This window comes from Bos javanicus, chromosome 7, assembly GCF_032452875.1.
Source record: "Bos javanicus breed banteng chromosome 7, ARS-OSU_banteng_1.0, whole genome shotgun sequence".
In the NCBI taxonomy this organism is placed as follows: domain Eukaryota; kingdom Metazoa; phylum Chordata; class Mammalia; order Artiodactyla; family Bovidae; genus Bos; species Bos javanicus.
Window position 1 is genome coordinate 52,060,882 of NC_083874.1, and position 23,432 is coordinate 52,084,313.

Here is a 23,432-nt window from a genome sequence, read left to right on the forward strand (position 1 = left end):
AGATACTTCCTGGAGAAAAGCACTGCTGTGTTAACCTGTGGTCTTGTTATTCGTCCTCTTCAGTACTCAGCACAGCTGGGGATGCTGAGAGAGGACAGGCCAAGACCAAAAACTCAGGCAGGGCTGGTATTATCTCAGTGTTGTTACTGCTTGTATTTTGCTCAAAGGTCATGATATTTTCTGTACTGTGCCTATTAAACAGGAGAAGGCAATGGCAACCCACTCCAGTACTATAGCCTGGAAAATCCCAAGGACGGAGGAGCCTGGTAGGCTGTAGTCCATGGGGTCGCTAGGAGTCAGACACGACTGAGCGACTTCACTTTCACTTTTCGCTTTCATGCATTGGAGAAGGAAATGGCACCCCACTCCAGTGTTCTTGCCTGGAGAATCCCAGGGACAGGGGAGCCTGGTGGGCTGCTGTCTATGGGGTTTCACAGGGTCGGACACGACTGAAGTGACTTAGCAGCAGCAGCAGCAGCAACCTATTAAACATCTTACATTTTATCCCTAGGCGGAGCAGAGGGAATCTGTTCACAGACTGGGCAACAGCGGTGGCCTCACTGTGAAATATGTGTGATTGCTGGGTGTGCAGGGAGATGCTTCTATTGATGTAGAGTAGCAGGTAGAAGTACTGGCTAAACATACATGCCTTAAATAATACTAGACATGCAATAACTCTCCTGTCTGGGGAGACACACCAATGAGACAAGTGGTCCTTCAAAACAGGATGGCTCTGGACATGCTAACAGCAGCACAAGGTGGGACCTGTGCTCTCATTCAAACTCAGTGTTGTGTATATGCCGGGTGACTCCCACAGTATTTCCTCTGCTATGAAAGCTTTAGACCAGGACAACACTACCATAGATTCCTTCTCCATCGAGCTGGTAAGCACTTGTCTCTAGAATTTGCCCCTATCCTGGTGAATGACTATTTTGGGCATACTAGGTATCTCACTCTGGAGAAGGCAATGGCACCCCACTCCAGTACTCTTGCCTGGAAAATCCCATGGATGGAGGAGCCTGGAAAGCTGCAGTCCATGGGGTCGCTGAGGATCAGACATGACTGAGAGACTTCACTTTCACTTTTCACTTTCATGCATTGGAAAAGGAAATGGCAACCCACTCCAGTGTTCTTGCCTGGAGAATCCCAGGGACGGGGCATCCTGGTGGGCTGCCATTTGTGGGGTTGCAGAGAGTCTGACACAACTGAAGTGACTCAGCAGGTATCTCACTCTTGATAGTCTTTAGCTGCAGTATTGCGTTGTGGTATGTGGTTGCAGTGCACTTATGCATACCTGACCCCAGGGATATCCTGGAAGAGAGGGTGGACCAAGTTGTAAAGGTCATGCTGAGTATGTAGGGGCGGAGTATATGATCAGGGCACTCAGGACAGCTGTTTTCTTGCTCAGTCCATCTGCTGTTTTACCAGTCCCGGCATCGCTTACCCCCTACTCACGTGTATCCACTCGTCTTAATATAGGGTTTAATCAGTAACTAAGTGCTTGCCCCCTGCCCCAGCAGCTGGTTTCCCTGGTAACTGATAAGCCAACCTGACCTCATTTCCCGCCTAAAAATGGTAGCCTCCATTTTCCATGAGTAGCAAAGTTGGTCGGAGAAGGCAATGGCATCTCACTCCAGTACTCTTGCTTGAAAAATCCCATGGATGGAGGAGTCTGGTAGGCTGCGGTCCATGGAGTCGCTAACAGTCGGATACAACTGAATCGACTTAGCAGCAGCAGCAGCGAAGTTGTTGCCAAGTCCTGACTGCTGTGTGCTGTTCACAGTGGGGTATTGCTCCACGACCTTCTGACTTCTAAAATTCCCTGTCCGACAAATTATTGATGTCTCTGTCACGGTCTCTGGGCTTTCTTCACTTTTGCAGCTGGACAACTACAGAGCTAATAGGCCTGCAGGCTGCAGCCTAACACTGTAAAGGTAAACTTAGTTTCTTAAGTATCCTTTCAGCGTTTCTTTATACAAATATGGGTGAATTGTGGATACGTGTTTTTATTTCTCCACTTTTCTTACAAAAGAGATAACATACTGTACACTGTTTTATATCTTGCTTTCTTCACTCCTCAAAATGTATCCTTGAAAAATATTTTCATATAATACATTAAAAAGTTTTTTTTTTTAATACCTGCTTAGTGTTCTATTGTGCTGTTAATCAGTCTCCTGGTTAATAAATTAATACATGGATTGTTCCAGTCTTCAAACATTACAAACACTGAGTTGAATAGCCTTGTACCTACATTATTTTGTATGTATACAGTAAATTTGTGGGATAACTTTTCAGAAGTGGAATTGCTGTGTCAAAGGAAAAAAATAGGCTTGTAATTTTGATAGGTACCTTCACAGCAAGTGTTTTTAAACTTTTTATTTAGAAATAATTTCAAATTTACCAAAGGGTTGCAAGAATTGTACAAAGAATTGTATACGATTTCCCTACTTACTGGTTTTAAATGTTTATTTGTTTGGCTTTGTTGTAGGATGTGGGAGCTTTAATCTTTGGTTGGGGTGTGCGGGATCTCTAGCTGTGGCATGCAGGATCTAGTTCCCTGACCAGGGATAGCACCTGGGCCTCCTGCGTTGGTAGCGTGGTCTTAGCCCTGGACCATTAGGCAAGCCCCTACCCACTTGTTAATACTTTGTCTTTTGCTACATCTCCTTTATCATTTCTCTCTTTATCATTCATATATGTGTGTACACATGTGTGTATACCTATTCATGTCTGTACACGTTACTATTTTTATGAATCATTTGAGAATAACTTATAGGTATGTCTCATTATTTCTGAGCACTTCATTATGTATTTTCTAACAAGGACATTCTTTAGATAACTGAATATCAATAATGAAAATCAGAACGTTTAACATTGATACAATATGATTGTCTGTACCTTGTATATTCAAATTTTACCCATACTTTACAGTAATTCTTTCAAGTCCAGGTGCACACATTGCATTTAGTTGTCATGTCTCTTTAGTTTACCTTAATCTGAAACAGTTCTTCAGCCTTGCTTTGTCTTGTGCTGATATTTTTAAAAAAACTATAAGTCATGGATTCATAGAATGCCCTTAATTTTGGTTTGTTTTATGCTTCCTTGTGATTATATCTAAAGTAGGCCTTTTTGGGTAGTGTATTGGTTATCCATTGCTGTATAACAAATTAGCTCAAGATTTAAAGACTTAACAAACATTTATTATCGTGAACATTTTGTGACCAGGAGTCTTGAGTTTGGTTTAATTCCTCAGAGGTTGCTGGAATGAGGGCCTCGGCTTCTCTCTAGCTGTTAGCTCAAGTCCTGCCTTGGTTTCTTGTCGTGTGCACCTCTTGCGTGGATGTTTGTGTGTGTATGTGCTCAGTTGTGTCCGACTCTTTGCCACCCGCCAGGCTTTCCTCTCCATGGAATTTCCCAGGCAAGAATACTGGATTGGGTTGCCATTTTCTCCTCCAGGAATCTGGCTTCTATCAGTCAAAGTACTGTGCTCAAAGTTACTTGTAATATGGTTATGTTATTCATTTGAAATTAAGTGTATTTGTTTCTATTGCATGCAATTTTAGTTTTTCCACACTCTAATAAGTGCTGATTAGTATTTTTGAATATGTAAAGCATTTACATAATTAAAGTCAAAACTTTGTTTTAAGTTATAGTCAGTAAATTGTCACTCCTCCTTTATCTCTTCTGCCTCATTCGTAAGTCACTGTGTCTTTTTGCAAAAAAAAAAATGTATATATATATTTATATTTTCTTATTTCTTTCTTACACAAAAAGTAACAGGCTATGCAGTCGTTCCTGGCTTTTTACAGTTACAGTATACATACATTTCACTTACCACAGTTGAAATAATACCATTCTCCTAAAAACAGTTCAAACTTTGGTCTCCGTAGTATATTAACTGAGTAACTGCATGAAGTACAAATTTTGCTGTTGACCCTTTCGTCCACAGATTACTTTGCAAATAATAAATGTGCACCATGATCAGTGACCAGTCGCGTGGCTTCTTCCAGTCAGGTAGTGACTGGTCATTGTGCATCTGTCATTTAGCTCATGTACAAATAGCAGAGCATATAGTTGTGTTGGCTTCTTGTCTCCCAGTGATAAAACCACATGACATTGTATAAAAATGTATGGAGGGAATTGACGGACAAAAATGAAAGTGCAGCCAAGAAACAAAAGTGTTAAGACTCTCAGTAAAATTTGAATTGAACATAGAGTTACAGAATAGATGGTGGCCACAGGAATGTTGACACTGTTGCCTTTAAGAGTCTGGAGAAGTGCAGCCAAAGGAAGTTAGTGAAGTTGAACATAATGACACAAGTGAGGAAAGTGGCTGTGATGAAAAAATGATGCTCCAGGAAAAATATGACACCAGCAAAATGTTCACATTACAGGAACTCTCAGAGATATACTTTTGACTTTGAAAGCTCAGAGGATACATATCACGTTGGAAGTTGATCCAAACATTAAAAGGTGTATGACAGTTGGCCAAGGCATAGAAAAGATGCTTGCTGTGTAAGTTATAGGATGAGAAGAAGCCAAACCATCTTCAAACTCTTCTTGATAAGTTTTTGTTCTTTGGCTGTGTTGGGTCTTCGTTGCTGTGCGTGGACTTTCTCTTGTTGCGGTAGCTTCTCTTGTTGTGGAGCACAGGCTCTAGGGCACTTGGGCTTCAGGAGTTGTGGCGAATGGGCTTAGTTGCCCCAGGGCATGTGGAATCTTCCCAGACCAGGGATAGAACCTATGTCGCCTGCACTGGCAGATGGGTTCTTTACTACTGGACCACCAGAGAAGTCTGATAAGATTTTTATTAAGAAATAAAGCCCTTTAATTCTCAGTGGTTCTAGTGTTTTAGATTATGATGTGGTAATTAAATATTGCTGTTTAATGGCCCTACAAGGGATTCTTTAATGTTTTCATTTTAAAAATTGTAAAGGTCATGGAATAATCATATTTCCCCACATTGTTTATTAAGGTCACTTGTTACACAGTTTCAGCTTACATGGTCATTTTTACAGTCCTGCACTGCCTTGCAGAGTGAGAGCTGATTGTATGTACTCTTTTGAACTTTGCTTTAAAATTTCTTTAAAGTCAATTTCATTGCAGTATTATATATATGTGTGTGTGTGTGTGTGTGTGTGTGTGTATAATGTACCTTTTACAATTATACAGCCAAGGTGGATTTTGACAGATAGTTACACCTGTGTGACCACTGCTATAATCAAAATATAGAACATTTCTATAACATTAGAAAGTTCCTTCATGCTCCTTCAAAATCAGATCCTCACATCCCCGGCTCCAGGCCAATACTGATCTGCTTCCTGTCACTGCAATCCAGAATTTTATCTAAATGGAATCCTACAACTTGTACTCATTTGTATCTGCCTTCTTTTGCTCAACATATTTTTGGAATTCATTCATATTGTTGCATGTACCAGTAGCTTGTTCGTTTTTATTGCTGAGCAGTATTGTGTTATGTAGGCTTCCCTGATGGCTCAGTGGTAAAGAATTTCCCTGCCAATGCAGGAGATGTGGGTTTGATCCCTGGATGGGAAAGATCACCTGGAGAAAGGGATGGCACCCACTTCCGTATTCTTGCCTGGAAAATTCCATGGACAGAGGAGCATGATGAGCTAGCATCTGGGAGGTTGCAGAGTCAGACACGACTGAGCATGCACACATATGCATGTTGTATTATGTAAATATCACAATTTGTGTATCCACTCACCTGTTGATGGACATTTGGGTGGTTCTCAGTTAGGTGGTGTTCTGGATTAAGGTTATATGAACATTTATTGTACAAGTCTTTTTGTATGTGGCACAGAGGTCTTCCCAGGTGGCACAGAGGTAAAGAATCTGCCTGCCAGTGTAGAAGACACAAGAAACACAGGTTTGATCCTTGGATCAGGAAGATCCCCTGGAATAGGAAATGGCAACCCATTCCAGTGTTCTTGCCTGGAAAATTCCATGGACAGAAGAGCCTGACAGGCTACAGTCCATGGGGTTGCAAAGAGTCAGACATGGCTAAGCATAGCACAGCAACCTCTTTTCGTAGGCCTTATTTTGTAAAAAAAAATATATATATATATATATATATATGTGTGTGTGTGTGTGTTATTTCTTGGATAAATAACTAAAAGCATGATTGCTGGGTCATATAATACAGAAGGTTTATATTTAGCTTTAGAAGTTTAGAAACTGGGTTTCAAAGCAGTGATATCACTTTACATTCACATCAGAAGTGTAAGAGAGTTCCACATGCTTCATATCGTCACCGATGCTTCCTATTGCCAGACTTTTAAATTTTAGCCACTGTAGTGGGTGTGTAGTACTCTATCATTGTGACTTTGTTTTCCTGTTGAATAAAGATAGTGAACATCTTTTCATGTGTTTATTAGCTATTTTTCCTTTTTTAAAAGATAAGTTAATTTTTGGTTGTGCTGGGTCTTTGTTGCTGTGCCCGCACTTTCTCTCCTTGTAGAGAGTGGACGCTACTCCAGCTGCAGTGTGGGCTTCTCCTTGCAGTGGATTCTCTGGTTGCAGAGTACGGGCTCTTGGTCTCACAGGCTTCAGTAGTTGCAGCATGTGGGCTCTGTGGTTGCGGCTTGGTGGCTCTAGGTTGAGGGGGCTTCAGTAGTTGCAGGGGCTCATCAGTCGTGGCTCGCAGACCCTAGAGCATGCGGGCTTCAGTCGTTGAGACACATGGGCTCTAGAGCTTGAGCTCAGTAGTTGTGGCACACGGGCTTAGTTGCTGCACGGTATGTAGAATCCTCCCAGAACAGGGATCGAACCCGTGTCTCCCGCATTAGCAGGTGGACTCCCACCCACTGTGCCACCAGGGAAGTCCCTTTATTAGCTATTTGCATGTTTTCTTCTTGAAGACTGGATCTTTTGTTCATCACTATCTGAGTTGTCTTCTTAAAATTGAGTTATGAAAGTTTTCAAAAATATATTCTGTATCTGAGTTTTTTAGCACATGTTTTGTGGTTATTGTGACTTGTCTTAAAGGCTGACTTTTCATTTTCTTAGTATCTTTTGAAGAGTCAAAGTTATAATTTTGATAAAACCCAGTTTATCAATTTCTTTCTTTTATAATTGTATTACTTATGTTCTGTTTAAGAAGTCTTTGGCTGTTGAAAGTTCTTATCATTTTCTCCTGTATTTTCCTCCAGAAATTTTATAGTTTTATCATTTATAGTTTGGTCTACAATTCATTTCATGTTTATGCTTGTATATGGTGTGAAGTAAGAGTAAAGTTTCATATTTTTCCCAAGGGATAGTGAGTTGTCCCTTTGAAAACTTTTGCTGAGAACACTATCAGTTCCCCATTAAATAATCTTGGCACCTTCCTTAAAAATCATTTGACCATAGATTTCTGGAATCTCTTGTTCTAATGCATATATATTTGTAGCATTGTAATAAAGCCTTGAAATCAGGTAGTATTGTCCAATTTTGTTTTCCTTTTCAAAATTGTTTTTGCTATTCTAGATATTTTAATTTTATATAATAAATTTTGTTATCATCCTGTCACTTTAAAAAAAAAGCTTCTGGATTTTGATTAGGGTTTCATTGAATCTATAGCTTCAATTTGGGAAAAAGTAGCTATTAAATTTTTCAATCCATGAACATGAAATGTCTCTTAAGAATTTTTTCGTATTTCTAAGCAGTATTTTGTGTTTTTCAGTGTGCAGATCATCTTATGTTCTGTTTTTTTTATTGAATTATAGATGATTTATAATGCTGTGCCAATCTCTGCTATACAGGAAAGTGGCTGTTATACACACATATGCATTCTTTTTTATACTCTTTTGGGATAAACCATAATGGAAATTGGATATAGTTTCCTGTACTACACAGTAGGACCTTGTTTATCTATTTTAAATGTAATAGTTTGCACCTACCAATTGCAAACTCCTAATCCATCCCTCTCCCTCCTCCCATCCCCCTTGGCAACCACAAGTCTGATCTCTATGTCTGTGAGTCTGTTTCTGTTTTGTAGATAGGTTCATTTGTGCCATATTTTAGGTTCCACATAGAAGTGATATCATATGATATCATCCTTCTGACTTACTTCACTTAGTATGCTAATCTCTAGTTGCATTCATGTTGCTGAAAATGGTATTATTTCTTTTTATGGCTGAGTAGTATTCCATTGTATATATTTACCACATCTTTATCCATTCATCTATCAGTACATATTTAGGTTATTTCCATGTTTTGGCTGTTGCGAATAGTGCTGCTATGAATATAAGGATACATGTGTCATTTTAAATGGTGGTATTTCCCTGGTGGCTCAGATGCTAAAGAATCTGCCTGTAATGTGGGAGATCTGGGTTTGATCCCTGAGTTGGAAAGATCTCGTAAAGAAAGAAATGGCAATCCACTCCAGTATTCTTGCCTGGAGAATTCCATGGATAAAGGAGCCTAGTGGGCTGTAGTCCATGGCGGTCACAGAGAGTCCAACACGACTGTGCAACTTTCACTTTGTCTGGATATATGCTGATGGGTGGGATTGCTGGATCATATGGTAATTCTATTTTTAGTTCTCTGAGAAACATCAATACTGTTTTCCATAGTGGCTGCACCAAGTTACATTCCTACCAACAGTATAGGAGGGTTCCCTTTTCTCCTCACCCTCTCCAGCATGTGTTATTTGTAGACTTTTAAATGATGGCCGTTCCGACTGGTGTGATGTGTGGTACCTTATTTGTAGTTTTGATTTGCATTTCTCTATTAGTCACATTGAGCATCTTTTCACGTGCCTACTGACCATCTGTATATCTTCTTTGAAGAAATGTCTATTTTTTTTCATTGGGGTTTCTGTTTTTTGTTGTTAAGTTGTATGAGCTGTTTGTACATTTTGGCAATTAAGCGCTTGTCAATTGTATCATTTGCAAGTATCTTCTCCCATTCCATAGGTGTTTTTTTTTTTTTTTTTTTATGGTTTCCCTTGCTATGCAAAAGCGTTTAAGTTTGATTAAGTCCCATTTGTTTATTGTTGTTTTGGAAGACAGACCTAAGAAAACATTGGTATGATTTATGTCAGAGAATGCCTATGCTCTTTTCTAGTTTTATGGTGTCATGTCTTATGTTTAAGTCTTTAAGTCACTTTAAGTTTATTTTTGTGCCTGATGTGAGGGTGTGTTCTAACTTCATTGATTTTACATGCAGTTTTCCAACTTTCCCGGTACCACTTGCTAAAGAGACTGTCTTTTTTCCTGTTTTATATTCTTGCCTCCTTTGTTGAAAACTGTACATGTGTGTGTTTATTTCTGGTCTCTCTTTTCTGTTCCACATGTCTATTTTTGTACCAATACCACATTCTTTTGATTACTGTAACTTTGTAGTATGGTCTGAAGTTGAGGAAGGTCATGCCTCCTGCTTTGTTTTTACCTCAGGTCTGCTTTGGCAGTTCTGGGTCTTTTATGGTTCCATTTAGGTTTGGGATTATTTTTTCTAGTTCTGTGGAAAATGTCATGGATAAGTTGATAGGGGTCACATTAAATCGGTAGACTGATTTGGAGAGTATTGCCATTTTAACAATATTAATTATGCCAATCTAAGAGAATGGGTTGTCTTTCCATTTCTTTGAATCCTTTTTAATTTCCTTTATTAATGTTTTATAGTTCTCAGTGTTTAAGTCTTTTGCTTCCTTGGTCACATTTATTCTTAGGTTTTATTTTTGGTATTCTAAAAAGTTTTTTTTTACATTCCTTACCCGGTATTTCATCATTAGTGTAAAGAAATGCAGCTGATTTCTGAATGTCAATCATCGTCTTATGTTTTGATAAATTCATTGCTTAGCATTTGATGTTTTCTGTAAATGGCATTTTAAAATTTCATTTTCTAATTAATAATTGCTGTATACAGAATTATAGTTAATTTTTGTGTATTGACCTTCTGTCCTGAGTGCTCAATAAGTGGCCTAATTAGATCTACAATTTTTTTGGTAGATTCTTTAGGTTTCTCTGCATATACAATATGTTTTCTGCAAATAAAGACAAAGCGAGGATGTCTGCTTGTACTTGCTCTATTGCATTGATTAATACTTTGAGGACAAAATTAAATATAAATGGTGGGAGTGGAAATCCTTGTTTTGGTTCTGATCTTTTCTGAGGAAAAGCATTTACTCTTTCCTCATTATAACTCCATGAACCTAGATTGAGGAAGTTCCCTCTATTTCTAGTTTGTTGAGAGTTTATCATTGAGTGTTAAATTTTTGTCAAATTTTTTCATCTGTTGAACTGATCATATAACTTTTCTATTTAACTCTGTTTAATATTGATTTTGAATGTTTAATATTGTTTTAATATGTTTAATCATATATCAATTGAATGCATTAATATTAATAAAATATAAATATATTAATCACATATTGATTTTGAATGTTTAATCAACTTTGCATTTTTAGAATATACTCAACTTGGTCATCATAGTCTAGTCTTTTCTTGATTGCTGGACTCAATATAGTAATACTATGTATATTTTTTCATGAATGTTTATGAAATATACTGATCTGTAGTTTACTCATACTTTCTTTGTCTGATTTTTTTAGGGTAACAATTTTTGGTTTCATTGATTTTTTATTCTTTATATGTTCATTTCATTAATTTCTAGTCATCTTTATTATTTCCTATTTTTTATTTAGTTTAACTGCTTAAGGTTGTAGCTAGAATCATTGGCTTTTCTTTTTTAAAAAATATAAGTATTTAAATAAATTTTCTCTGATCTTTAGCTGCAGCCTACTGATTTTGGATTTGACATTTCCATTATAGTTCAGTTCATAATATTTTATAATACATCCTGCAGTTTCTTATTTGACCCATGATTTATTTAAAAGTGTGTGGTTTAATTTCCAAGTATTTTGCTGCTGCTGCTGCTGCTAAGTTGCTTCAGTCGCGTCCGACTCTTTGCGACCCCATGGACTGCAGCCTACCAGGCTCCTCTGTCCATGGGATTTTCCAGGCAAGAGTACTGGAGTGGGTTGCCATTGCCTTCTCCGTCCAAGTATTTTAGGATTGCCCAAATAACTTTTCATCATCAATTTATTCTATGTTGATTGATCTTCCTTGAACACCTGAAAACAGTGTGTATTCTGCTGTTAGTTATCTGGGTCAAATTGGTTGATTGTGTCATTCAGGCCTTCTGTATCTTTACTGATTTTTGTGTACTCTATCACTGACAGAGGAGAGATGAAATCTCTAACTAAAAATATAGATTTCTCTTTCTCTGTTCAAGTATATCAGTTTTGATTCATTTGTTGTTTCATCTATTAAGCTGTATTATTTGGTACATATACTTTTCTTAACATTTTATTTATTTATTGGACATGCAGCATGTGGGATCTTAGTTCCCCAACCAGGGATTGAACCCATGCCACCTCCATTGGAAGCTCAGAGTCTTAACCACTGGACCACCAGGGAAGTCCCAAGTACATGTACTTTTAAAAGCTTTTATTTAAAAATCATTATAGACTCACAGGAAGTTGCAAAGACAGTACAGAGGTCCCAAGTATTCATCACCCAGCTTCCTCTAATAGTATCTTTCTTTTTAGTTTATCAAAGCCAGGAAATTAACATTGCTATAATCTACAGACCTTATTCAAATTTCAGCAATTTTTACATGTACTCATTTGTGTATGTATACGTATAGTTCTATGCAAATTTATCATCTGCATGCATTTATGTAACTACCACCACAATCAAATACAGAATTATTCCATCACTGCAAAGAACTGCCTCATATTGCCCTAACCCCCAGTGACAACTAATCAGTTTACCATTCCTATAATTTTGTCATTCTATATATACCATTATATAAATGGTAGCATATACTATGTAACATTTTGAGATTAACTTTTTTTTTTTTACTCAACATAATGCTCTTAAGATCTTTCAGTGTTGTTGCAGGTATCAAAATCAATGTTTCTTTTTACTGCTGAGTAATATCCCATTAGGGATAAACCACAGTTAACTTTGCCTCTTGGAAGACATCTAGGTTGTTTCCAGTTGGGGGTTATTACAAATAAAGCTGCTATGAACATTGTGTACAAGTTTTTGTGATATGTTGTATTTCTGTAGCTTATATGCCCAGAAGTGCAATTGCTGTATCAAATGGTAAGCCTATGGTTAGTTTCCAGAGGATTTGACCATTAGAGTCCCAACAGCAATTTATAAGAGATCCAGGTTTCCCCGTATTTTTTACCAGCATTTGATATTGTCACTGTTTTTGTATTTTATCTGTTTTAATAAGTGTATGATATTTCTTGGTTTTAATTTCTGTATTGGCTAATAATCTTTTCATATGCATATTTGCCATCAATTTAGTGAGAAGCCTGTTTTTGTGTTTTGCCAATTTTCTATTTGGATATTTTTATTACTGTTGAATTTTGAGAATTATTTTTATATTCTAGATATGAACTTTTGTCAGATACATGATTTGGAAATAGTGTCTTCCAGCCTATAGCTTATTTTTTCATCTTCTTCCTAGTCTCTTCCTAAAGCAAAAGTTTGAAATTTTAATGATGTGCAATTTATCTTATGGATCATACTTTTGGTGTCATATCTAAGAACTGTTCACATACCCTAAGTCCTGAAGATTTTTTTCTCCTATGTTTTTCTCTAACATAGGCATTTAGGTATTTATACAAGAAATGAAAAACATATTCTGTCTTTTAGATTGAAAATCCATTCTTTTCTTTTTCGGTCAAGCTATGTGGTTTCTGGGATCTTAGTTCCCCAAACAGGGATGGAACCCATACCCGCTTCAGTGGAAGCATGGAATCCTAACCCCTGGACCACCAGGGAATTGCTGAGAGTCAGTTTTTTAAACTATGCATGACCATTGGTCTCAGTACCATTTGTTGAAAAGACTACATTGAATCTCTTGCGCCTATGTCAAAGAACACTTGACCTTGGGACTTTCCTGGGATCCAGTGCTTTCACCACTGTGGCCCAGGTTCAATCCCTGGTCAGGAACTAAGATCTCACAAGCCTCGGAGCCAAAACAAAAACAAACCACTTGGCCAAACAAAGTTGAAGGGAGGGGTATGCTGGGATTTAAGAAAGATGTCTTTTATTCCTCAGGAAATGGAAGAATGAAAGAGTTGGTAGGAACCATGTTAAGACCACAGAGGAGGCAGGCAGCCTTAGTGTGAAGTTACACCATGAAGAATACCACTGTATGTTAAATAGAGGAAGGAAAGAAATTGGTCTTTGTGACGTATTTATGCCTCTGGATCAAACTAATCATGACACCTACTTACTCCTGGACTTGAGTTATGTGAGCCAACAAATCTTTATGGCTTAAAAAGAAAAATTGGCCTTACTTTTGTAGGTCTGTTTCTCAGTTCTCTATTTGTTTCATTGAACTGTGTGTCTTGATTACTGTGACTATTTTATAAGTCTTAAAGTGGGTTAGATTAATTTCTCCAACTTCTTTTTCAAGATTGTTTTAGCTATTCTAGGGCCTGTGCCTTTACATATAATTTTGGGATATGCTTGTCTATGTTACAAAAAACATTTGCTTGTATTTTGATAGGAGTCACAACTTAAAGTGGGGGGAACTGACATCTTTACTGAGTCTTCCAGTCCATAAATACTGTGTGTCTTTCTTTCATTTGTTTACTCTGATTTCTTTCATCAGTGTTTTTTTTTTTTTTTTTCCTCAAATTAAGAGTTTTTGTTGTCTCTTTAAAACATCACAACTGAGTCCACAGAACCATCTATCTTGTTGTTTCTGCAGCAGGATCACTGAGATCTTATTCATCAGCCTGCTGAACTGTTCCTTTTTCAGAAACATAGATACCATCCAAAAATTTTCTGATATCCTTGTTTTTAACTGTGGTGGCTTGCTGAATCAAAGCAGCTGAATTTGACACAAGTTCAATGTCATTTCCTTCAAGAATCAACTCATCTTTCTGGGCTTGAGATACTGAACCGGCAACCCCTGGCCTCATTCGAACCCTGCGTATGTATTTTTCACCCAAAAAATTTCGGATTTCCACAAGAGAACCATTCTCTTGAATAACAACATTGATGGGGAAGTGGGCATACACTGACCTCATCTTGTAACGGAAACCCAGTGTAACACCCTTGATCATGTTCTGTACGTGACTACAGATTGTGCGAACAGTGGCCAGTTCCTTTCTGTTTCCCCACCATTTGTCAACACGGAGCCTCTTCTTTTTCTTTCCAAGGAGACTGAGTTCTACATTGATGTGATTGAAGTCCCTCCGCAGGGTGCCTCTGGGGCCCTTCACAATAACTGTCCGTCCCTTCAAGTTAATGTCGACATTTTCTGGGATGTCGACAGTCTGGTTGCTGAGAATGGTCTTCGTTCTCGCAGTAGATGCGGCGAAGAGCTCATCAGTGTTTAAAAAGTTTCAGCCTACAAGTTCTGTGCATATTCTGTTAGTTATTCCTAAGAATTTTACTTTTTGAATAGTTGTTAACTGGTGTCAGGTTTTTAATTTCAGTTCCACGTGTTCAATGATAGTATATAGAAATAGAATACATTTTTATATGTTGATCTTGTATCCTACAGCCTTGCTGAAGTCACTTTCTGGTTCAAGGAGTTTTCTTGTAGATTCTTTGGAATTTTCCTATGTAGACAATCATATTATCTGCAAGAAGCACAGTATTACTTCTTTGTTTCCATCTGTATATCTTTTCTTTCTTTTTCTAGCCTACTGCACTGTCTATCTAGAACTTCTAGTATGTTAAAAAATAATGACAGACATCTTTGTCTTACCGGGGGGAATTTTGCCTTTTAAGTATAGTATTTGTTTTAGGTTTGTGTGGTTGCTCTTTATTACTCTAGGAAGAGCTCCCCTATTCCTTGCTTTCTTGGGGTGTTTTTTCCCATAAACGGGTATTAAATTTTGTCACATGCTTTTTCTGCATCAGTGTGTATGATCATGTGGTTTTTCTTCTTTGGCCTATTGATAAAGTGAATTATATTAACTCAAATATTGACTCAGCCTTGCATCCCTGAAATAAACTCCACTTGGTCATGAAGTGTAGTTCTTTTGACATATTGCTGAATTCTATTTGCTAATAATTTTTAAAGAGTTTTTGTACCTGTATTCATGAGGAGTATTATTTTGTAGTTTTCTCTTTTTGTGCTTTCTTTGTTTGCTTTTGATATCAGGGTAATAGTTACTTCATTAAAGGAAATGGAGAGTGTTTTCTGTTTTCTCAGAGACTGGACAGAATTCATGTCCACTCTTTAAAAATTTGGTAGAATTTTAGTGTGGGTTACTTAAAGTGACTCAGACTTCATGCAAATGAGAGAAGAGTTTTCATTGAAATACTTGGATTTCAGGGTCTGGATGGTTAGGAAATTAGGGAAAATCATATGCAGACCTCATAGCATGCTCAAGTGTGCCTGCTTTGAGCAGAGATTTGGTTTGTGTGTGTGTGTGTGGCTAAGAGGAAAACAGAAAAGTCAGACAATATGCGCATTAAACTATTATATCTATTGTGTATTGATTATATGGTTTTCCTCATACTTGGAGAGAAACTGCTAAAGACCTGTTTTTCCCCAACTTCTAGTTATCATTCTTGTCCATAAGTGTCATTTCTGATGTCAATGACTTCAAAAGGTCATTTATTTTATCTGAATGAAAATAGTGGCATTAAGATTGTGGAAATTATGTAAAACCTGAAATAGTGTCTAATAGCAGCTGAGGATTGTAAAGCACCTTGACGTAATTACTCATGCGAGACAAACCTCTTATTTTCTGTTTAGCTGTGCATATTTAAAGGGTTGAAAATCATTTCTTTGACTATATTTTTTCACATAACTTTAGCATTTTCTAGATAATAACCATGACTGGATATTTCAGTTGAACAAAAGCAGTTGTAATCTGCCTTTTGTTTTTTAAGATCACTGGAAACTTGAATTTGATAAAAAATTTTATAATTTTGTGCTACTTGAAGTTTCTAAAATTATGTTGTATGAAACATGTATTGTGTAAATACTTGATGCTATGTTCATGAAATGATGCTTCTGAAATCAAAGCTTCTCTTACAACATGAAGTATCAGTGTGTATACTCAGATATATAAATGGTTGCCTCCATAGATTGTCTACTTTTTAAAACTGGAAGTACAGAATTTTCTTCTGGAGCCTATTATACAGAGTGAAGTAAGCCAGAAAGAAAAACACCAATACAGTATACTAACACATATATATGGAATTTAGAAAGATGGTAACAATAACCCTGTATACGAGACAGCAAAAGAGACACTGATGTATAGAACAGTCTTTTGGACTCTGTGGGAGAGGGAGAGGGTGGGATGATTTGGGAGAATGGCATTGAAACATGTATAATATTATATATGAAACAAGTCACCAGTCCAGGTTCGATGCACGATACTGGATGCTTGGGGCTAGTGCACTGGGACGACCCAGAGGGATGGTATGGGGAGGGAGGAGGGAGGAGGGTTCAGGATGGGGAACATGTGTAGTGGGCAGATTGATGTTGATATGTGGCAAAACCAATACAATATTGTAAAGTTAAAAAATAAAAAAATAAATAAAATTAGAAAAAAAACCCCAAATTGTGTGTTCTTCAAAGTTGTAGCTGGAGAAAGTATGCTGTTGGAGAATCAGTTAGTGTGGGACAAGTTGATTAAAGAGCGTCGATACTGCAACATGACTTTGTGCCAAGACTGAGCAATTTTGTTGCATTCCTCCAAATGGGGTCAGAGCTCTACTTCTTGTTTAATTAGACTCCAAAACAAGGTCTAAAAATTGAATGCAGTTGGAGATTGCCCCAAAATCTAGTACATACTGTATTATACCACTTATACGTTGATTGCCTTTTCTCAATTGCTTCAAACATAACACTGTCAGTTGAGCTTGAATCAGACTTGAATGAATTAATTACTGTTGAAAAAAGATGCCCTGTGGAATTGTCTCTTTTTGATTAAAGCCTCATTTGACTTAAGTGGTGAAAGCTTTTTTATTTTTGTTTCAAATGCTACCTATAGTTGTTATCAGCACTTGTATTCTGCAGCTTGCTTTCCTAGGATTGGGAATTTGGGACTTGATGTGTAGTGAATCAGTAAGGGTACATTTTGCTTATTGGTATGCTGTGATCCAAGGGAATCTGAAATGTCTTACCAAAATAAAGATAAAATTAAAAAAAAATTTGGTAGAATTCTCCAGTACAACCATCTGGGCCTAGAGATTTCTTTGGGGGAATTTTAAGCTCTGAATTCAGTTTCTCTACTAGCTATAGAACTATTTAGATAATCCAACATGCTGTGATTTATAGGGTCGCAAAGAGTTGGACATAACTGAGCGACTGAACTGAACTGATATTATACTGGGTAGCTTGTGGCATCTTTTAGTTTTGAGTAATTGGTCCATCTCATCCAGATTGTCAAGTTTATGTGTAAACAGTTGTTCGTAATATCCCCTTATTTTCTTTTTAATGTCTGTGAGGTCTGTAGTGATACCCATTGTTTCATTGTGGATATTGGTCTTGCTAGAGTTTGTCAGTTTTGTTTACCAATTTTATTGATTTTCAAATAACCAGCTTTTTGTGCCATCAAATTTCTCAATTTTTCTATTTTCAGTTCTATTGATGTATATTTTTCTTTTAAAACAGTTCTATTGAGATATAATTTACATATCATAAACCTCACTCATTTTGAGGGTGACAAGTTAGACCAGTTTTAGTACTTTGTACTGCTGTACAGCCATCTGCACTATCCAGTTTGAGAACATTTCCCTTGTGTCTGTTGGCAGTGAATTCTCACTCCCACACTGCGCGCACTATGTGGCATGTGGGATCTTAGTTCCTCAACCAGGGATTGAACCTGTGCTCCCTGCAGTAGAAGTGCAGAGTCTTGACTGCTGGACTGACAAAAGAAGTCTCAAAATATGTAGTTTTTTGTGTGTGTTGGCTTTTTTCACTTGGCATAGTATTTTTGAGGTCCATCCATATTGTAGTATGTATCAACACTTTATTCCTTTTATTGTGAATAGTATTTCATTGTATGGATATACCACATTCTGTTCATCCATTTATCCATTGATGGATATTTGAGTTGATTCCAGTTTGGGGCTATTGTGAAAAATGTTGCTGTGAACATCTGCTACAAAGCTTTGTATGAATACATGTTTTAATTGATCTTGGATATGTACCTTGGAGTTCAATTTGATTGATTTTTGCTATTGAATTTAGTATTTTTCGCTTTGTTTGCTTTGTGTTTATTTAGCTCTTTTTCTCATTTCTTGACCTGAGATTATAGGTTATTGATTTGAGAATTTTTATCTTTATTTTAGTGCTGTATAGTTCCCTCTCAGCAATGCTTTAGTTGCACCCTATAAATTCTGATATGTTGTATTTTCATTTTCATTCAGTCAGTAAATTTTTAAATTTTATTTGAGACTTACTCTTTAACCCATGGATTATTCAGAACTATGTTTTACATCCAAATGTCTGATTTTCCTATTGACTTTCTGTTACTGAATTTTAGTTTAATTCCAGGGTGTTCAAAGCATATATTATGAGTGATTTCAAATCTTTTTAAATTGTTGAGCTTTGTTTTAAGGTCCTGGATATGATCAGAATGTTCCATGGGTACTTGAATAGAATATGTATTCTGTTTTAGAGTGGAATGTTCTGTTAGTGTCGATTAGACTCTGTTAGTTGATGATGTTATTCACTTTTTCAGTATCCTAGTTAGTAATCCTAACAATTATTGAAAAAGAACTTTATCAATTGTTTACCTATATGTTCTTGTTAGCAGTTCCATCAGTTGTCAAATTGTTGAAGTCTCTACATATATTTTGGTGAATTTGTCTATTTTACCTTTCAGTTACAAGTTTCTGCTTCATGTGTTTTGAAGTTCTTTGGTTTGGTACATACACATTTAGGATGGCTGTGTCTTCTTGGTGGACTGATCCTCTTATTATGTAATGGCTGTCTTTGTCCCTTTTAATTTTCTCTGGGTAGATAGACAAATGAGATTTTAAAATTTTCTTGATACTTGATACATTGTCCTTTTTGTCATTTTGAAATGTCTCAGTTTATCTCTGTTAACACACACTGTTTTAAGGTCTACTTTTTTCTCATAGCCACTCAAGTTTTCTTATAGTTAGCATTGCATAGTATATCTTTTTCCATTCTTTTTATATAAAGTGTTTTTTCTGTAGAAGGACATAGTGAGCTTTTTTTATCCATCACTGATCTTTAGTTGGTATGTTAAGATTAGTTCCATTTAATGTAATAAGATTAGTTTCATTTAATGTAATATTGATATGATTATGTCTGTCATTGTGGTCTTTATTTTCTCCTCTATTTATTGTTTTTTTCCTTATGAAACTGTAAAAAACTTTTATATTGGATTACAGTTGATTTTCCCTGTTGTATTAGTTTCGGGTAGTACAGCTGATTCAGTTATACATATATCCATTCTTTTTCAGATTCTTTCCCCCTGTAGGTTATTAAAGAATTTTTAGTAGATTTTCCTGTGCTATATGGTACAACCTTGTTGATTATCTCTTTTATATATAGTACTGTGTATATGTCAATCCCAACTCCTGATTCATCCCTCCCACGTTTCCCTTTTGGTAATCCTAAATTTGTTTTTGAACTCTGTGAGTCTGTTTCTGTTTTGAATGTAAGTTCATTTGTATCATTTTTTTTAGATTCCACATATAAATTATATGATATTTATCTTTTTCAGATTTACCTTAGTATGATAATCTCTAGGTCCATCCATGTTGCTGCAAATGGCATTGTTTAATTTTTTATGACTCATATTCCATACCACATCTTCCTTATCCATTCTTCCACCAGTGGACCTTGAGGTTGTTTCTATGTCCTGGTTATTGTAAATAGTGCTGCAGTGAACATTAGGGTACATGTATCCATGGGTTTTGATATAGCAGTCTGTGTGTATTTATAGACACACACACACACACACGAGATTGTTTTAAGTTGCTGGTCTCTTAATTTCAAATGCATTTCTAATATCCTGCATTTATCCTCTCCTTTTCTCATGATTGCTTTTTTTTTCATCCTTAAACATTATTTCTTCAAATATATTTTATTTCTGATTGCTGGTTTTGATAATCATATGTGTGGATGATTTCCTTCATTTCATGTATGCTTGCCTTGATCAGTAAGCTGCTTTCCCATTCTTCAATTTTCTTGTTTCTATTTGTGGCCTTTTCTTTTCCACCAAGAGAAGTGCCTTTAGCATGTGTTGTAAAGCTTATTTGCTGGTGCTAAATTCTGTCAGCTTTTGCTGTCTGTGAAGTTTTTGATTTCTCTTGTCAGGTCTGAAGAAGAGTCCTGCTGGGTGGAGTATTCTGGTTACAGTATTTTTCCCTTTTATTACTTTAAATATATCGTGCCACTTCCTTCTGGCCTGCAGAGTTTCTGCTGAAAAATCAACGGATAACCTAATGGGAGTTCCCTTGTATGTTATTTGTTGGTTTTCCCTTGTTGCTTTTAATATTTTCCCGTTGTCTTTAATTTTTGTGAGTTTGATCAATATGTGTCTTGGCATGTTCCTCCTTGGGTGTATGCTGTATGGGACTCTCTGTTCTTCCTGGACTTGAGTGAGTGTCTCCTTTCCCATGTCAAGGAAGTTTTCAGCTTAGAGTCTCTTCAACTATTTTCTTGGACCCTTTGTCTCTTTTCCTTCTGAGACTCCTATAACGTAAATGTTGGTGTGTTTAATGTTATCTCAGAGGTTTCTGAGACTGTCCTCATTTCTTTTCATTGTTTTTTCTTTATTCTGTTCCATGGCAGTGGTTTCTAACCATCTATCTTTCAGATCACTTATTCGTTCCTCTGCTTCATGTATTCTTCTGTTGATTCCTTCTAGTGTATTTTTTTTTTAATTTCAGTTATTGTATTGTTTATCTCATTTTGTTTGTTTTTTAGATCTTCTGATTCATGGGGTCGCAAAAAGTCGGACGCGACTGAGCGACTGAACTGAACTGAACTCTTTATTAAAAATTTCTTGTATTTTCTCAGTCTATGAGTCCATTCTTCTTCTGAGATCTTGGATCATCTTTACTGTCATTGCTCTGAATTCTTTCTCAATTAGACTGCCTATCTCTACTTCACTTAGTTCTTCTGGGGTTTTATTTTGTTCCTTCATCTGGAACATACTTCTCTGTTATCTCATTTTGTCTAACTTTCTGTGGTTGTCTTCTTTCCACAGGCTGCAGGATCATAGTTCCTCTTACTTCTGGTGTCTGCCCCATGGTGGGCGGAGGTGGGTCTTGTCTCTGTGGTGGGAAGGGCTGTGTCAGGGGGTGTGTTTAGCAGTGGCTATGAGCTCAGGAGCCTGAGCTGCTGCTGATGGGGCTGTGTTCCCCCCAGCTGGTTGTTTGGCCTGAGGCATCCCAGCACTGGAGCTTTTAGGCTGTTGGTCAGCTCTTGGTGCCAAAATAGCAACCTCTGGGGGAGTCCATGCCAATCAGTATTTCCTGGGGCCTCTGCCACCAGTGCTCTTACCCCAACAGTGAGCCAAAGCCAACCCCACCTCCCCAGGAGACCTTCTAATATCTATGGATAGGTTCCAGTATCTATGGGTAGGTCTAGCCCAGTCTTCTGTGGAGTCACTGCTTTGTGCTGGGTCCCTGTGCATGTCGTATCTGTGTGCATCCACAAGAGTGGAATCTGTTTCCCTCAGTCCTGTGAAGCCCTGCTGTCCTTCAAAACCAAATGCTCTGGAGGCTCCTCCTCCCGATCCCAGACCCTCAGACTGGGGAGCCTCATGTGGAGATTAGAACTCTCACTCCTTTGGGTGATCCTCTGCAATACAGTCTTTTTTTCTTTTTTTTTTTTTTTAGTTTGTGGGTCGCCCAGCTGGCCAGTATGGGATTTCTTTTTTTTGGTAGTGTCATGCAGTTTATGGGATCTCAGTTCCTTGACTAGGGATTGAACCCAGGCCACAGAAGTGAAAGCACCAAATCCTAACCTCTAGGCCACCGAGAGGACTCCCTGTAGGATTTCTTGAAAGTGCCCCTCCTAACATTTTGTTGTGGCTTCTTTGTCTTTGGATGTAAAAAGTCTTTTTTGGTAGATCCAGCCTTTTCTGTCGACGGTTGTGCAGCAGTTGATTGTGATTTTGGTGTTTACATGAGAGAAGGTGAGTTTGAGTTCTTCTGCTCCACCATTTTGTCCAGGAGTGAGGGGCTGCTTTTAGTCTGGATGCTTGCTGCTGCTTTTCTCAGTGTGTGCTGGCTGTTATCCCCTTGATGTGTGTGGCAGGTATGGCAGCCCTGTACATGTTCCTGATATAGCAGGTGGGATGGCAGTAATTGGTGCTTTTTGCCAGTTAGTTAATTCTTTCTTTGATTGTTTCCTGTCTTCTTTTATATTATTGTTTAGTATTCTGTTTTGTCTCAGACACTACTTTATTTGGTATCCTCCTTGATGTTCAAGTGTTTTTCTAAGGTTTACACTATACATCTTTAACTTATGTCAATAAATATAATAGAATTTGAGTAATATTATGCCAGTGTAACAGTATACTTCCATTTCCCTCCTTTTCTTTTATTGGTACCATTGTTGCCCTATGTTTTACTGCTGCACTATTTTGAGCCCCACACTGTTATTTTTGCTTTAAATAATTATCTTTTAAAGAAATTTAAAAATGAAAAGTCTTTAATATGCAACTTGCATTTTTATCATTTCTGTCATTGATTCCTTACACAGATCCATGTTTCCAGTGGTGTCACTTTTTCTTTTGACTAAAGAACTTCCTTTAATGTTTCCTGCAGTATAGATCTGGTTGCAGATTTTCCGGGTTTTTATTTGAAAAAAATCTTTATTTCACCTTCATTTTTGTAAAGTACTTTTGGTGGATATAGAATTCTGGGTTGCCAATTTATTTCTTTTAATATTTTAAAGATATAGTTCCTCTTTCTTCTGCCTTGCACTATTTTTGATGCAGAGTCTATTTTTGATGCAGATCTTTCTTTTGTTTGTTCTCTTTAATTTCCACTGGCTGCTTCTAAATTACTCTCTTTATCAATGGATTTCAGAAATTTGATTTTGATGAACCTTGGTGTGTTTTTCTTTATAGTGAATTTTTTGTGGTGTATTTAATCCTACTTCTTGATTCTGTGGGTCTATAATTTCCTTTGAATTTAGGAAGTTTGGGGCTATATTCAAATACTATTTATCTGCCCCCCCCACCACCCACACACACACATACAAAATTAGAGAACTCAGACTTCACTTATATTAGGCCACTTGATACTTTCCCACAGCATCCTGAAGGGCTGTTTATCTTTTTCAGTCATTTTCCCTCTGAAAATTGCCTCCAGGTTTAAAAAAAAAAAAAAGGATTCTGGGGCTCATCTCAATGCTTCCCTTCTCTCAGTCTTGCACTCCTTTTGTGCCAATGTCTAAAGGCATTTTTCTACATATTTTTATAAATTTTCTAT

The 23,432-nt window shown here is 37.1% G+C and overlaps 2 protein-coding genes across 21 annotated transcripts in view; one reads left to right on the top strand and one right to left on the bottom strand.

The window, feature by feature from the left end:
* The window catches only part of LOC133251387 (protocadherin gamma-C4), a 186,900-nt gene that overhangs the window by 116,372 nt on the left and 47,096 nt on the right, over window positions 1-23,432 (top strand). The window lies entirely within an intron of this gene.
* Window positions 13,729-14,377, bottom strand: LOC133251759 (large ribosomal subunit protein uL6-like; the record flags this gene model as incomplete). The annotated part of the gene is made up of 1 exon (XM_061424562.1): window positions 13,729-14,377. A coding segment is annotated over one exon (618 nt), but the record flags the coding sequence as incomplete, so codon positions are not given.